At 40.4% G+C, this 18,304-nt stretch overlaps 1 protein-coding gene across 1 annotated transcript in view; it reads right to left on the bottom strand.

Moving 5' to 3' along the window:
- The window catches only part of gnsb (glucosamine (N-acetyl)-6-sulfatase (Sanfilippo disease IIID), b), a 49,043-nt gene that overhangs the window by 18,376 nt on the left and 12,363 nt on the right, over positions 1-18,304 (bottom strand). The window contains exons 2-4 of the mRNA XM_072266420.1: positions 17,909-17,968; positions 15,577-15,780; positions 6,538-6,603 (exon numbers count right to left, since the gene is read on the bottom strand). Coding sequence (XP_072122521.1) covers positions 6,538-6,603; positions 15,577-15,780; positions 17,909-17,968 — 330 coding nt within the window. The remainder of the gene's footprint in view (positions 1-6,537; positions 6,604-15,576; positions 15,781-17,908; positions 17,969-18,304) is intronic.

Below are 18,304 nucleotides of genomic sequence, written 5' to 3' on the forward strand. Positions count from 1 at the left end.
AAGGCATCTTATAACCCCGCCAGTAAGGATTTATAATAAATTATCAAGCCAAACACTTCTGGTTATACGTATAATCTGAATCTGACTTTTCCCAACAAACTTGATTTAATTAAAATATCAAATTGTTTTTTATAAAATATGATGTATGATCAAAAAGGCAAGATCTGGTTACTCCCTCCCCTCATACCCCCGAATCCTTTTCTTTGAAGGATGCAATACATTTTTGCTTTGACTTGTCTTATTCAATCTATTACTCAATTCAGTCAGCTATAAGGCCTTCTCATCTTCCTTCCCAACATCAATGACATTTATGATTAAAAGGACTAGCTAGGAATTGGAACAAACCTATCACGATAGCTTAAAAAGGAACATTAGTCAGTTTTGCAGAGTTAACAAGTCAAAAATGGCTTAATTTGTTAGATGAAACTTCAAAAGTTCTGCGTATTTAATATTTCAATAATATTTGACCAATATTGTAATTATATTATTTGATTAAGCATTCTTCATTGTTACACAATTCATTACATGTTATACGTAAAAGTGAATGGCATACATCATCACACCACCATGTCATATGCTCGTGCCTTGCTAAAAGTAAAAAAAAACTACACACGTTCTCCCAGCCTCCATGTTTTCCTTTCTATTGGTTTTAAGTTTTACAGTACAAAACTCAAGTGGCAACAAGGATGTTTTAAAAGAACCTGAGACAACTACCTACCTGTTAAAATACAACATGATGTTAGAGATATCATTGTTTTCTTGTTTAAAAAAAAAGAGCACAGCGAGAAACAGTTGAGTAAAAGAGAACAACGCAGCACATGCATCTTCAGAAGGAACAGAGATAGATGAGATTTTTTTTAAAAAAAAGGAAGAGACACATTACAGGTTCATAAACAGCGAGCACTGGCTGATATTAAATCATTAAAAAAAGGAGCAGACATGGAAAGCTAGACACATTAGATCGACAAGAGATAACTGGGTACTATACACCGAGTGAATTGAACAGTATTTTGAAGCAAATGAAATAGCCAATGTAAAGTGAGTGCCAGTTTTGCCGAGTGCATTTGGTGGAATGGCATACGGTTTGCTTAGAGGTTTAACTACTCCAATCAAACCAACCAACGTGAGCTCTGCTGATATCGTGAAAATAATTCAACAACATTTAGAACTGAAACTACTGTTGATTGCAGAATGCTTTAGGCTTCATTAGCAGAATCAAATAGGAAGGCAAGTCCATTTCCGTGTATGTGGCTGAATTGAAGAGCTTGCCTGAGCATTGCCAATTCAGTGATGGGCTGAATGATGCACCGATGGATTAGTTTATGAAATCTTACAAGAGAGTTTTTTTTTTTATGAAGTGGCAAGGGCTCACATACACCTGACCAAAGTGGATTTAAAGGTGAAACATGTAGAAAATGCAATAAAGTAGGACACATACAAAGAGCATTTTGGACAAAAAAAAACATAACTGGACTGCACAGGGTAGAGAAAAAGATCAAGCTGCAGTTTCAAAAAGAGCACTAAAACCACAGTGTTGCTGAAAAATCTGATAATGACTGGGTAGCCTTGAGATTTTCAATGTGAAAAGCAACCATAGACAAGCAATGCGGCTTACACCAGAAGTGAATGGAACATTAATTAAGATGGAAATTGGACACTGGCTCGGCTGTTTCAGTCATTCCACAAAATGAGTTTGAACGCCATTTCAAAACTACTGAACAGAAGCCTGCAGATATCGAACTGAGAACTTATACTGGAGAAAAGATTATTCCTGTGGGAATGACAATAATAACAATGAAATACAACAACTAAGAAGCCTCATTGCACTTATATGTGGTTTAAAAACAGCAGGGCCAGCATTGCAGGGTCATGATTGGCTGAGACAACTACAACCTGATCAAAGATCTATCCACCCTTTGCATGCCACATCTCCTGTAATGGAGTCAACTGAAATCGAATTAAGAAAGGTGCTGGATAATGCCACAGCAGTGTTCAAAGATTGCATTGGGAGATTCAAACATAAAGATAGATGAATACCCTCTTCCCAGGATAGAGTTAAAAAGTTTAGAAGATTGTGGGCTCAGAACATGACACAACATTTGTGAATTCTTTAAAGCAAGCATCACATCATCGATGCACAAGGATTACACAAGTGTGCTGAGTAAATTCAAGTAGCGATGGATGCCCCAAGGCCAAAGTAAATATCACAGTTTTGGGCCTTTTTAAGCATATATTAATCACTACAGCAGGTTCCTGCTAAAGCCTGATTTATACTTCTGCGTCAGCTTGACGCCGTGTACTGCGTCGCCGCAAACCCTACGCAGAGCCGACGCAGATCCCTACGCCAGAGCCTGACGCGCACCTCTCCCAAAATGTAACTGCTTGTCGCAGCAACGCAGACCGAACAACTGTGATTGGTCTGCTTGGTAGCATCGCATTTCCTCCTCCGCTGTAATAGCTTCCCATTGGGCGACTGAAGGGCAGGGAAGGAACTCTGGCTGTAATGCTTTCCATAAAGCTTTACAGACCTCAGAAATTATAGAGGACACATTTTGCTTTTACGAAAAAAGACGCTCGCTTTAAACTTGTTTACCCGAGAAAGACTACAATGACCACGATGCCTTGCGCGGGCAGGTGTGTGCACATGCGCGACGTTCCCGAATTGTAGAGCGACGCAGACACACCAACGCACAAGTATAAATGCTCACAACGCGCGCAAGTCAATTGCGTAGGTTACGGCGTTGAGTTAATGCAGAAGTACAAATCAGCCTTAAATCTGGCTACCGTGCTTCACCGCTTGAACTCCCGCAGATCAGGAAGGAATGGCACTGGACAAAGCAATGTGAGATGGCTTTCCAAACGACAAAGGAAATGGGCTGTGCTGACGCATTATGATCCATGTCATTCAGTGAAGTTTGCCTGTGATGTCTTTCCTTATGGTATAGGTACGGTCATGCCATGTTTGAGCAATGGAAGTGAACGTCCGTAGCCTTTGCATCAATTCCCTTACCGCTGCAGAGAAAAGTTATATAGATTAATGGAGAGGCCTTGAGTCTGCTTTAGGGTGTAAAGTATTTCAACTAGTACTTGTATGGGAGAGCCTTTATCCTCATTACTGATCATCAACGATGGGTATCCACAGAAGGGTGCTCCACTGACAGCAACAGCACGAGTGCAGAGATGGGCTCTGTTTCTTGGAGGACACAATTATAAGATCAAATTCAAGAGGACAACTAATCATGGACATTCTGATGGACTGTCCAGTTTACCCTTGGAAAAGCAAATACCTGAAAAATTTACAAAGGAGGACACTTCTCTTGATGCATATTCCCCCAATGCAAATTGAAAATCTCCCCACTGTGGCAGAGATGATCCAAAGGGAAACTGGTAAAGACCCCACACTGTCTCAGGTCTACATGGTGACTCAAAATGACTGAAATGAGCAGCAGGATCCCAGTGCAAGGATGAACTTCACCTTGACAGATGTTGCCTTATGTAGAGATTGAGAGTTGTTATACCATCCAAGCTGAGAGCTGAAGTGTTTGAGAAGCTACATGCCAGTCATCTAGGCATGGTCAAAATAAAAGCATTGGCTCGAAGCTTTGTCTGGTGGCCTGGGGAGGATTAGCTGACTGAGCAACTTGCCACGCACTCTTTGGGATACCAACATGTCCAGAAGAAACATACGCAAAGCTCAGAACTACTTCCTGCAGTCCCAGAGTCAACTCCTACAATCACCACGGACGAGGCCTCAGAACCCGAGATTGTTTCACAGCCACAGGCCTCACCTGTCAGCAGAGTGATCCTCTTTGCCAGGAAAGACATTATCCTACAAGAGTAAGAAATTCTTCACAGCGATTACTGTAAACCTTCAGGCTTGAATGGGACAATTTAAAATGTACAATGCTGTGGATGTCTATATATAATAGTTGTATTATATAATATACTGTGTCTACAGGTTGAGATGCATTCTCTACTGAGTTGGAGTTTATAGCCAAGCAGGGAGGCGTGTTGTGTATTTAATACTTCAGTAATATTATAAATATATTTGATTAAGCATTCTGTCATTACATATTTCATTGTGGGTCATATGTAAAATTACGTGAATGACATACGTCATCACGCCACCACATCACATGTGCACACCTCGCTTAAAGGCAAAACTAGACACGTTCTCCCATTCTCCGTGTGTTTTTCATTCAATTAGTTTTGTGTTTTGGAGTACAAAACATAACAGTAAATATCATTTATTGGTCAGGCTAGCTCTGGAGCAGAGTTCAAGAAGGGAGGCCAGTGGTAGATTATGTCTCCAGCAGCTCCAAGAGTGGACCTGCAATTATAGTAACAACACTGGGTGGTGGAGATATTGACCAGATGAGACAATGTGTGAGACATAACTGCATTCCTACAGCGGGGCAAGTATCAGAAGGAAGGGGGAAGCAAGCAGAAAGTAATAATTCACGGGGAACAAATGTTATCCTTTAATACTCCTGATAACCGTCCTTGAAGTGACCCAAGTCAACCACTACGTGGCTCATCTGGAGTTACAAATTTAAGAATAGTTGATTGACTTATCCAAAAGGAGATAGTGAACCAACTGGTTTACAATAATTAAAGGGTGCTTTACAAAGTTTACAATAGAAATTGTCACTCAGAAGTAAAAGAACAAATTGGCAGATATGTGCAACCCAAAGAAAACTAAATTACTGCAATATTTTAACGGTTTACAAGCTAAGGACACTGAAATTTGTGCTGATTGTACCTCTATTTGCAATGAGTACCTGTGTGGTTCAGTTTGCTTGTATTCAAAAGTGAAAATGGATATTCTAACAAGTTATTGTTAGATAATCTAAGCCACTACATATTTTAGTCAACACGTTATCAAACAATTAATGTGAAGAATTTGCACTCTATCGGACAGGCAATTAGAACCATAGAAACCATAGAAAAACTACAGCACAGAAAAAGGCCTTTTGGCCCTTCTTGGCTGTGCCGAACCATTTTCTGCCTAGTCCCACTGACCTGCACATGGACCATATCCCTCCATACACCTCCCATCCATGTATCTGTCCAATTTATTCTTAAATGTTAAAAAAGAACCCGCTTTTACCACCTTGTCTGGCAGCTCATTCCACACTCCCACCACTCTGTGTCAAGAAGCCCCCCCTCAATGTTCCCTTTAAACTTTCCCCCCCTCATCCTTAACCCATGTCCTCTGGTTTTTTTCTCCCCTTGCCTCAGTGGAAAAAGCCTGCTTGCATTCACTCTATCTATACCCATCATAATTTTATATACCTCTATCAAATCTCCCCTCATTCTTCTACGCTCCAGGGAATAAAGTCCTAACCTATTCAACCTTTCTCTGTAACTGAGTTTCTCAAGTCCCGGCAACATCCTTGTAAACCTTCTCTGCACTCTTTCAACCTTATTAATATCCTTCCTGTAATTTGGTGACCAAAATTGAACACAATACTCCAGATTCAGCCTCACCAATGCTTTATACAACCTCATCATAACATTCCAGCTCTTATACTCAATACTTTGATTAATAAAGGCCAATGTACCAAAAGCTCTCTTTATGACCCTATCTACCTGTGACGCCACTTTTAGGGAATTTTGTATCTGTATTCCCAGATCCCTCTGTTCCATTGCACTCCTCAGTGCCTTACCATTTACCCTGCATGTTCTACCTTGGTTTGTCCTTCCAAAGTGCAATACCTCACACTTGTCTGTATTAAACTCCATCTGCCATTTTTCAGCCCAATTTTCCAGCTGGTCCAAGTCCCTCTGCAAGCTTTGAAAACCTTCCTCACTGTCTACTACACCTCCAATCTTTGTATCATCAGCAAATTTGCTGATCCAATTTACCACATTATCATCCAGATGACAAATAACAATGGACTCAGCACTGATCCATTGTAGGGATGATAATGAAAATCTCATTCTTTCATGGACTTCAAAAGGTTTAAGTGTGCTTCATAAAGAGCTGGGAGTTAGAGTTTAAACTTCAAAGTAAATTTACTAAAGTTCTATGCGTCACCACACACTACTCTGAGCTTTATTTTCTTGTGGGCATTCACAGTAAGTGCAAAGAAAACACAATAATATCTATAAAAAACTACACAAAAATAAAGATTCACGAGCAACTGCAAAAAGATAACAATTATGCAAATACAAGAAAAACAAAATAATAATAAATCAGAAATAATATTGAGAACACGAATTGTAGTGTCCTTGGAAGCAAGTCCAGAGATTGTGGAATCAGTTCAGTATCGGGATGAGTGACTTTGGTTCAGGACCCTGATGGTTGAGGGGTAGGAACTGTTCCTGAACCTGCCAGAGTGGGACCCAAGGCTTCCGTACCTTAGAGAGAAAGGGGGAAATACCCAGCATGGAGAGAAAAGTTAGGTATTTCACTGTAAAAGGAGGAAGCCAGTTTTGGACGGACAGATTGCAGTTCCTGGCTTGCTGAGGAGCAGAAGCCCCCACCCCACCCCTCCACTTATAGTCAAACCACAAATTGAAGTCATTACCTACCAGTCCATACCAATGATCCCAGCCCATGGGGACGTGAGCTGTTCCACCAACTGCAGGGTGCCCATACTGTCAGAAAATAAAGCAAACAATGTTATAATGGAAGGATCCACCAAAGCCTACAAGATGAGAAACTACGTTCAGGAGGGAGTACACACCAGGTCACTGACTGGAAATGTTACACTATACAAGCAGAGCAGACCTTTGCTGTTCCAACAGCCACTGTACACCAAGGAATTGGTTTATACAAATGACCAGGATGCCATCTTGTCCAGTTGCCACCCCTGCCCCCAAACTGAGAAGACAGCAAGAATGATCCACACTGGGTGAGTTTAGAGTCACACACTAGGAAGGATGCCAGAATGCCTTCCAAGGGCTTCACTGAATCACATCAGTTTCACACCAATCCTGTTCTAATGTTTATAGTCACCTTTAGAAATTATCCTCAATTCCAGATTAGTCCAGTTTAAATTCCTCAGCTGCCATGGTGGGATTTGAACTTGATTTCAGCAAATCCAGACCTCCATCTTACTGGTTTAATGATTTAAACCACTGTAGCACCACTGTAAAATGGGTTGATGATATTCTCTTTAAAAAAATCGTATACAAGGTCAGTAATGCCAAAACAGTATGGCCCCACAACATAAAATTAATGTGTCAAATGTAATTTATCATAATTAAATAATTGAAGTATTTAATTCTTTTGAGCTTGGTTACAAGTTTCTGGGGAAAAAAATTAAAAGCCTTTCTTAAAATCAAGAGTTCAAAAAAGCTTTAAAACTAAATACATACTGGTACGTCACAGATGCTGGAAATCCAAAGCAACACACACACGCACACAAAATGCCAGAGGAACTCAGAATCTATGAAGCAGATGGAACAGTCGACGTTTCAGGCCGAGAACATTCATGAGTCCTGATGAAGGGTCTTGACCCGAAATGTCCACTGTTTACTCTTTTCCATAGATGCCGAGTTCCTCTAGCATTTTGTGCGTGTTGCAATAAGTACTGGTTTTCTGTTCGTGAGAGGACTTCAACTACCTCGATTGCACCATAGCTACCAGAAACCAGGAATCCATTTAAAAATGGATGTCCAATACAAGTGTAAAGACATCAAACTTTTTGGAGAGGTAGAATTTCCAAACTAACTAAAGATCTAGATAATACTTCTGTAGTTTCTTCTAATGTTGATCTATTTAAACAAAGGGTTGAACTTCAATCTCAATATAATTTACTATTAACTTATCCGATTGAAAGAAATTTGCTTAAATTAAAAATTTATATGTCTGGAGGTAAAAGTAACAAGCTATTAGCATCTCAACTTAAAGCAGTTAGAGTTAAAAGACAAATTTTAAAAATTCATAAGAGAGATGGTAGTTTAGCTTGTAATTATGAAGATATTAATAAAATTTTTTCAAGCTATTACAGTGAACTTTATAAATCTCAGTTTCCAGCTGACCCTTCTAATATGTATGCCTTTTTACAAAAGATTGATTTTCCTAGAATATCTGTTGAAGATCAGCAAATTCTTGATGCTCCTTTTACTGAAAGAGAAATTCAGAAAGCTATTCTTTCAAAGCAATCTGGTAAAGCTCCTGGATTGGATGGTTTTACTGTAGGATTTTATAAAAAATTTGAACATTTGCTTACTCCTTATATGTTGGAAATGCTAAAAGATTCTTTTATGTCAGGAGAGTTACCTTCCACATTTTATGAAGCTTCTATTTCCTTAATCCTTAAGATAGATAAAGATCCTACTGATTGTGCTTCATATAGACCTATTTCATTATTAAATGTGGATGCCAAAATTCTTTCAAAAATAATGGCTAATCGGATGGAGAACATACTAGCAAAAATTATCTCTCAGGATCAAACGGGTTTTATAAAAGGCCGTTATTCTTTTTTCTAATACTCGGAGATTGTTAAATATTATATACTCATCCCTCTCCAAGACCCCCCAATGTGTTGTTTCTCTAGATGCTGCAAAGGCATTTGATAGAGTTGAGTGGAAATATCTATTTAAAGTTTTAGAGAAATTTGGCTTTGGTACTAATTTTAATAAATGGATTAGATTGATATATAAAAGCCCTATTGCCACTGTTATCACGAATAACTGTAGATCCCCCTGTATCCAACTTTATCGGGGTACGAGACAAGGATGTCCATTAAGTCCTCTGTTATTTAACTTGATGTTGGAACCCTTGGCTACTGCACTTCGTGAAGCTAAAAATATTCAAGGAATTTCTATAAATGGGACTTCTGTATTTATAAGATCTCCCTTTATGCAGATGATCTTTTGGTTTATATTTCAAATCCCGAAGAATCTATTCCTAGCTTATAGAAATTAGCAAATGAATTTGGATTGTTTTCAGGATATAAATTAAACCTGCATAAAAGCGAATTATTTCCTTTAAATGATTCCGCTTCTATATATGATAACATTCCTTAAAAAGTTACGGATTCTTTTAAATATTTAGGTATTACCATTACTAAAAATTACGGAGACCTCTATAGAGCTAATTTAGTTCCCTTAGTGGATTTTATGAAGCAATCTTTTTCTAGATGGAATCCACTTATACTTTCCTTAGTAGGTCAAATTCATGCAGTTAAAATGATGATTTTACCAAAATTTTTTATATGTATTTCAAAACATTCCTTTTTCTAACTAAGAAGTTTTTTGATCAAGTTGACTCTATTATTTCATCTTTTGTTTGGAATAATAAAAGACCAAGAATTGGAAAACGTCATTTACAAAAATTAAAAAAGGATGGAGGTCTTACTTTGCCTAATTTAAGAATGTATTATTGGGTGGTTATGCGTTATGCGTGTTCTTGGTTGTATTGGACCGATAAAGAGGAACGACCATCTTGGGTTGACTTGGAATTGAAAACTGTGAAACAATTTCATTTAGCTTCGTTATTAGGAGCTCCTTTACCTGTACAATTAGCCAAAATTTCTATTCTAAGTATAAATCCTATGATTAATCAATCACTACGAATTTGATATCAGTTTCATAAGTTTTTTTAACCTTAAAAAAAATTAACCTTACTAGTTTAATTTATCGAAACTATTATTTAAACTTTCACCTAATGATCCTACCTTTTCTCTTTGGAGGAATAAAGGAATTTTTTTTCCTTTATGAACTTGTTTCAAGAAGGTCGACTGATGTCCTTTGAGAAATTAGTAACTAAATACTCTCTCTCAGATTCACATTTTTTGCAATATCTTCAGGTCAGACATTTTTTACAAGAATATTTAAGTAATTTTCCATATATACAAGATTCTGACCTGTTAGACATTATTTTAAAAATGAACCCTTTAGTGAAAGGTTTATTGGGAAAATTTATAATTTATTATTACAACAGGATAATTATCCTTTACTTAAGATCAAGCAAGATTGAGAAAGAGAGCTTAATATGACCTTGATTGGTTGCGAATTTTAAAGCTGGTTAACTCTTCTTCGATTTGTGCCAGTCATTCTCTAATTCAATTTAAAATTGTACATCGTTATTATTTGACGAAGGAGAGATTGTCTAAAATTTTTCCTAATGTAAATAATCAGTGTGATAGATGCAAAACTGAGATAGCTACATTGACACGTATGTTTTGGTCGTGTTCTGTATTGAAACAATTTTGGAAATCTATTTTTTTCTATAATCTCTAAAGCTTTAAGAATCAATTTACAACCTAATACATTGACAGTTTTGTTTGGTATAATTCCTCAACATATTCACGGTATTTCTATATCTGACCAACACGTAATTGCATTTGTCACATTATTGGCCAGAAGGGCTATTTTATTAAAATGGAAAGATGCCTCTGCTCCCACTTTGATACAATGGTTCTCTCAGGTGATGTTATGTCTTAGTTTGGAAAAAATTAGAAGTTGAACTTTTGATCCTAAATTTGACTTTGAGAAAAGGTGGGGTTCTTTTGCCTGTTATTATCATTTGACTTGAGCTAATAAAGATGGTCCTTTTCTGATGCTTGGGTAAATGGATTTGTTTGGCGGTTTGATGTCTTTTTTTTATGGGAGCTTGTATGGCGCATAGCTCCGGGTTTGTGCTCCAAATGGGTTCCCCCCCTTTTTTTTTCTCTATAAAGTTATTAAGGGTTTTTCTCTGTTTTAGTGAGTAGGGGTTCTTTTTTTTCCCCTTCTTTCCTTTTTTCCTTTAAAAAAGCTTTAATACTTTGTTTTTGATTATTATTGCTATACTGTTTAGCCTGGTTGATAGTTTAACTTTTACTCTACATATGGATATGTTATTTGATTATTTTGATGTATCTTTTTCTGTTGCTGATTTTCAATAATAATTACTAAAAAGATTTAAAAAGAAACCTTTTTGGAGAGCTTCCGAGGTGAGCGACGAGCAGCAATGCTTTGCGGCTGATGATGACAGGTTGTGTACTAAGCAGTGCCTTCCTTGGGTTGGACAAATGACAGATGGTTGAAAACAAGAGTCTGTTGGACTGTAATGCAACTTCAGACACCAACCCAGCAACATTATATCCTGAATTATATCATCCTGAACACTTTCCATGCACAATGCTTTCGGATAGAGGAGTGGTCAAGTGTAGAGATAAAGGAAAGAAGAGCCAGTAGATGGAGGCATCAAATGGATTTCACACTGTCCAATTTAACCAACAGCATCTTTTTGTCTGGACACAGTTCAAGACTCTTGTGGGAAATATACAAACACCAAGGCCCCATTATTTGCTGACTTTCTATCTAGAGATCCACCTACTTGAGGTTAGTCTCAAGTTACTGGGAGAGTCAGAACTTGGAGCGCCATGCCAGCATAGCAGCTCGTGCGACACCATTGCAGTTCAGGACGTTGGAGTTCAGAGTTCAATTCCGACGTCATCTGTAAGGAGTTTGTACATCCTCCTCGTGGGGTTTGCCCAGCTGCTCCAGTTTCCTCCCACAGTCCAACGACGTACCGATTAGTAAATTAATTGGTGGCTGTAAATTGTCCCGTGGTTAGGCTAGGGATCAATTGGGCAGCGGGGCTTGAAGGGCCAGGAAGGCCTATTCTGCACTATATCACAATACGTAAATAGCTGGAATCAGGGTCAGGAACATCACAATCAGATTTGTTATCACCGTTAAATTTGTTAACTTAGCAACAGCAGTTCAATGTAATACATAATATAGAAGGGGAATAAATAAGTGACAGTATATGTATATTGAATAGATTAAAAGTTGTGCAAAAAACAGAAATATATATTAAAAAAGTGAGATAGTGTTCAAGGGTTCAATGTCCATTTAGGAACCCGATGGCAGAGGGGAAGAAGCTGTTCCTGAATCGCTGAGTGTGTGTCTTCAGCCTTCTGTACCTCCTAACTGTTGGTAACAGTGAGAATAGGGCATGTCCTGGGTGCTGGGGGTCCTAAATAATGGACACTGCCTTTCTGAGACACCGCTCCTTGAAGATGTCCTGGGTACTTTGTAGACTAGTACCCAAGATGGAGCCGACTAAAATTACAACCCTCTGCAGCTTCTTTTGGTCCTGTACAGTAGCCCCTCCATACCAGACAGTGATGCAGCCTGTCAGAATGCTCTCCACGGTACATCTACAGAAGCTTTTGAATGTATTTGTTGACATACCAAATCTCTTCAAACTCCGAATGAAGTATAGTCACTGTCTTGCCTTCTTTATAACTGAATCGATATGTTGAGACTGGGTTAGATCCTTAGAAATCTTGACACGCAGGAACTTGAAACTGCTCACTCTCTCCACTTCTGATCCCCCTCTGAGGATTGTATTGAACATGTGCTGAGTGTGTAACTAAGCCACAAGTGGGGTTCAGCTTGTTTTGGCAACTTGCCCAAGAGGGGTTGTCATTGTATATGGTATCATTTCTAATAGCCTTAATCACATCTGTCTTTTAATGTCACCTACAGAAACTCCGTGCCTCTATCGGTCACATACTGAAGGGAATACGTGTAATGGTGCAATTACTAGGCTGGTTGTTTGAACGGCTCTTATCTTCGCTCAGTGGCATTTAAAAGTTTACAGCCAGCAAAAAAAAAACACATACAAAATAGATACACATATATCTTGAAGAATGGGATCAGAATTTACAAAAGGAAACAACTCCAGGCAAAAATCACAATAGCAGATTCAGTACTCTGTCAGATCATAATGGGTGGGTGGAGGAGGTGGTGCTATTTCAAACCACCCTGAGTGAGGCTCGAGCATGACCTGTGTCAATAAGGAGATTAATGTGTCTCTGTGAGGCTGACAACTTGACCAACTGGACAAACCACACACAATGACGTTAGGATATTTGAACATCTCTAGCCCACAGCTAAACGAGATGCAGCAACCTCCTCTACATTTCTGTACGTGGTGTGAGTCAATGCAGGCAACATGTTCTATTTCCCCCATCACCTCATGACAAACATTTGCACCGTTGAAGCTACTCCATATTCATGAGCCAAGGGCTTAATTAAGCACTTTCCTGCTGAAATTTTAACTGTATCGCTGAGCACAAATGCAGATAACACCTTTAACGCCTTACAACTTCAAAACTCACGGGAATGAACCAGATTTTCTTCCAACAGACCACTTCTCCAATGTACCAAGATTATATCAAGCCCCATTTAGTTTGCCCATCTACCAATTTCCATCCTTAAATGAAGGTTGGGTGGAGCACCCATAGTGAGGGGTAGGGTCTCAACTCCCAGGACCTTAAATCTATTCACCTACGCTCCGTCCACTAGAAGAAGCAGGATCTCCCAGTGGCCACCCATTTTAATTCCACTTTCCATTCCCATATTTCAATCCATGGCCTCCTCTACTGTCGCAACGAGGCCACACTCAGGTTGGAGGAACACCTTATATTCCCTCTCGGTAGCCTCCAATCCGAGGCCTTTAGTTACTAAGAGGCCTCAACTCGCCAATATCTTCCACACTTGCCTCAATTTTAATACCTTGTGGTTCAGGGTTGCTTACATTTGATAACATGTAAAAATTTTTGAACTTCCCATAATGCCCACCCACCGCCTCACCATTCCCTCTTCCCATTTCCCTCTCTCACCTTGCCTCCTTCCCTGCCCGTCACCTTCCCCTGGTGCTCCTCCCTACTTTTCCTTCTTTAATGGCCTTCTGCTCCCTCCCATCAGACTCCCCCTTCTCCAGACCTGTATCTCTTTCACCAGTCAACTTCCCAGTTCTTTACTTCACCCTTCCCAGTTTCACTTATCACCCTGTGTTTCTCCCTCCCTTCCCCCCCACTTTTAAATCTACTTGTCTTTTTTTTCCCTCCAGTCCTACCGAAGGGTCTCGGCCCAAAACATCAACTGTACTCTCTTCCATAGATGCTGCCTGGCCTGCACAGTTCCTCCAGCATTGGATTACCAGCATCTGCAGATGTTCTCTTGCTTATGATTTGACTTCACAGATGTTTCACAGTTTGTGTACCTAGCAGTCCTCACACATTTGATGGGACTTAATTTTTAATTTGATTTAATTTTTTTAAAATTTCAATCTAGATTAGAAATTCCTGCCGTCTCACCACTCCCTGTTTCTGTAGTCACCTCCGTCCCCAAAAAATAGCCTAGCTCCCCCAGCCTTCCAGGCAGAAATGAATTGAAACTGCCAATGCTAGCCATGCCTTTAGTTACTAAGGGGCCTCAACTCTCCAATATCTTCCACACTTGCCTCAATTTTAATATCTGTGGTTCAGGATTGTTTTACATTTGATAACATTCCTACAGAAACCTCTGTATATTTTAGCTATATTAATGGAAGCATTTGTTACTGTACAAGCAGACTACAATCTTCAAATGCCTACCAAGACACGACCACGTGTCTGCTCGAAACATCGCTGGCGTTAGCCCACTCTCTATCAAGGGCATGTATACAGAAGGGAGCCAGAAAGGGTCAGTAACATCATGAAGGACCCCACCCAGCCTGCTCATGGACTGTTTGTCCCACTCCCATCAGGGAGAAGACTACATAGCGTCCACACCAGGACCTACAGAACCAAAAGTAGTTATTTTCCCTCAAGCTGCAAGGCTGACCAACACCTCTACCCATTAACCCACCCCTCCACACCCACAACCATCATCACTTTATCATTTCCTGTCAGTCACCTTAGCACTTTATAGACATACAATCAACCAGAGAAAAGACTATCCTACATACTTATATTTATTGTGCTTTTTAATTATTGTGTTCTTAATCTGAATAGATTTTTTGTGCTGCATCGGATCCGGAGTAACAACAATCTTCCGTGTCCACGCTTGCGTACTGGAAATGTTAAACTATCTTGAACCTTGTGTCAGTAACTAGAAGGCTGGATTAAAGGAAGTAACTCAGAGCAAACAATTTCATTCTCACCCAACACCCACACACATGCTGCTTCAGCAGAAGCCACTGGACGCAGATATTCTCTCCCCACCCCAAGTGTAGGGGAACCGAGACTATTCACTGCCATTACTCCCACTGACAGTAGTTCATGTGGACAGTTGTGCTTTAACTAGCAAGGACACCCCCCACCCCCACCCCAGGGAGAGCAGCTGGGTCACAGCCAAGCCCAATCTAGAATACAAAACTATTCCTTTTTAATACACAATAAATGCAAAGTTCAATTAATAACTTTTTAAAAATGTAGCTGCTGTAATTCAGCAAATATGCAGCTGCCCACCTACACAGAGTAAGATCCAAAATTTAAAAAAAACAATACACACTGAACATCAGCCACAGGATCAAAAATAACTTCCCTTCTTTTCCATAAAGCAGAAAAAGAGTGCCATAGGGTGTTTTTTTTAAATATATACCCACTGGTGGCACCAGACTTGTTTCTAATATCCTATTGAATGACAAAGCAGCACTCTTGGTACTGCAAATGAGAACAGGCGAGATTTTTGTGCACAAGTGGCTGGAGTGGAACATCAGCCCATAATTTTACAAAGCAGTGCTGAGATGGTGGAGAAATCCTTTTTCCCCCCAAATCAGTCTGAAATTTACCAACGCAACCTGCTGACTTGAGCATTCATATTGTTGACAGGCCCATGACTGGCAGACTATCTCACCTGGTTGAGGTATTTGCCTGCATAGAAGGTCTGGTATCCCTTTTGCTTCAAGTAGGCAGAGAAGACTTGTGGCTCCATGACCTTCTGCCATTCCACACTGCTGCAGTTTCCATTCAGCGAGTTGTTCCGCACCATGTGATTGTGCGGATACTTCCCAGTTAGAATCGCACTGCGACTTGGGCAACAAAGTGGGGTGACAGTAAACTGAAACAGAAAGAACAAATCAGGCTCGGCGTGAAGAGGAGTCAAGAGCAGAGACACCGCTGGCACATACCCTATTCACGACCAGCCACCCTCATCCAACACCAGTGATCAGCACGGTATTGTTGTATTGTGAAAGAAGACCTTGATGGAGACAAGGTACACTGAGCTCCAACAATAACTGATAACTCAGTGACTCAAAGCTCGTATGTCAGGTCTGTTGACTTCTAACCAAGTTTGAGGTGAACATTTTCAATGTAAAGGAGACAACAGGACAGGATGAGCAAACACGAGGAAATCTGCAGATGCTGGAATTTCAAGCAACACACATAAAAGTTGCTGGTGAATGCAGCAGGCCAGGCAGCATCTCTAGGAAGAGGTGCAGTAGAAGAGGACAGGATGAGCAAAGCTTTGAAACTTTGAGATCAGACTGCAAGGAAGCATGTATATAGGAATCATTTGGACTTCTGGAGGATTAGAGCGGCCAAAAGCCCATCCTTAAATAGTTAAAGCACTGTAAGGGTCATGTTTTTTTAACTTCTCCAGTGCGTTCAACACCATCCGCCCTGCTCTGCTGGGGGAGAAGCTGACAGCGATGCAGGTGGATGCTTCCCTGGTATCATGGATTCTTGATTACCTGACCGGCAGACCACAGTACGTGTGCTTGCAAAACTGTGTGTCCGACAGAGTGATCAGCAGCACTGGGGCTCCACAGGGGACTGTCTCGTCTCCCTTTCTCTTCGCCATTTACACCTCGGACTTCAACTACTGCACAGAGTCTTGTCATCTTCAGAAGTTTTCGGATGACTCTGCCATAGTTGGATGTATCAGCAAGGGAGATGAGGCTGAGTACAGGGCAACGGTTGGAAACTTTGTCACATGGTGTGAGCAGAATTATCTGCAGCTTAATGTGAAAAAGACTAAGGAGATGGTGGTAGACCTGAGGAGAGCTAAGGTACCGGTGACCCCGGTTTCCATCCAGGGGGTCAGTGTGGACACGGTGGAGAGTTACAAATACCTGGGGATACAAATTGACAATAAACTGGACTGGTCAAAGAACACTGAGGCTGTCTACAAGAAGGGTCAGAGTCATCTCTATTTCCTGAGGAGACTGAGGTCCTTTAGCATCTGCCGGACGATGCTGAGGATGTTCTACGAGTCTGTGGAGGCCAGTGCTATCATGTTTGCGGTTGTGTGCTGGGGCAGCAGGCTGAGGGTGGCAGACACCAACAGAATCAACAAACTCATTCGTAAGGCCAGTGATGTTGTGGGGATGGAACTGGACTCTCTGACGGTGGTGTCTGAAAAGAGGATGCTGTCTAAGTTGTATGCCATCTTGGTCAATGTCTCCTATCCACTACCTAATGTACTGGGTGGGTACAGGAGTACATTCAGCCAGAGACTCATTCCACCGAGATACAACACAGAGCGTCATAGGAAGTCATTCCTGCCTGTGGCCATCAAACTTTACAACTCCTCCCTTGGAGGGTCAGACACCCTGAGCCGATAGGCTGGTCCTGGACTTATTTCATAATTTACTGGCATAATTTACATATTACTATTTATGGTTCTATTACCATTTATTATTTATGGAGCAACTGTAATGAAAACCAATTTCCCCCGGGATTAATAAAGTATGACTATGACTTCAAGTTCTCCTCCACCTGTGACCTTCTCCGTGTGGCAGAACCTCCTCAGGGTATCTGTTATTTTCATTGCCACCCACTTCCATGGAATGATCCCTCGAGAAGCTGCACTAGGAACAAATGGACACCACCCCCCACCACTACCTCCTCTGCAACTTATTTTGTCTCTTTCCCTGTTCAGATGAAAGAAGCCGAAACATTAAACTGTTCCCTTCTTCACAAATGAGGTCGGAAAGAGTCAGTGTGCAAGGGAGCGAACAGTATTTAAGCAATAAACTTGTTCCAGGAAGCTGCAAATAGTGAAGTGGGAAAGCGTATGGTTTCCACCGCCGTCCCCATCAATTGCTGCACGGTTTACAGTTGCTGACCGGTAACACTCAACACTATTCTAGATCTGAGCAGAAGACAAGTTCCTGTGATTCACAGTATCAGTGCATGGTGTTAACCAAGTTGTGACATGCACTGTAAAAACTCATTATACTTACTGCATTAGTGAAGGTAGCTCCTGCATCACCAATTAAAGCTCGAGTCTTCTTCATGGGAGTCTGAAACAGTGACAGACAATACAATAAGTGACATTGCACAAGTACAAACTTCACAATGTTCTAAACTGGGACCCACGCTAGACAAAAATTGAAAATTGTTACAATGAAGACTACATTTACATCCCTTGTAGATGTGGTACTTTAATGTTAATGCACATCACAATAGGAAGCCAGAACAACTCCTCCCTTGGAGGGTCAGACACCCTGAGCCAATAGGCTGGTCCTGGACTTATTTTAATTACTGGCATAATTTACATATTACTATGTCCAAACAATTAACTGCATGGATCAGGACTCGATGCAAAAAAAAAAAAGGTTAGCACCACAGAGTAGAGA

The sequence above is a fragment of the Mobula birostris genome, chromosome 8 (genome assembly GCF_030028105.1).
Source record: "Mobula birostris isolate sMobBir1 chromosome 8, sMobBir1.hap1, whole genome shotgun sequence".
NCBI lineage: Eukaryota > Metazoa > Chordata > Chondrichthyes > Myliobatiformes > Myliobatidae > Mobula > Mobula birostris.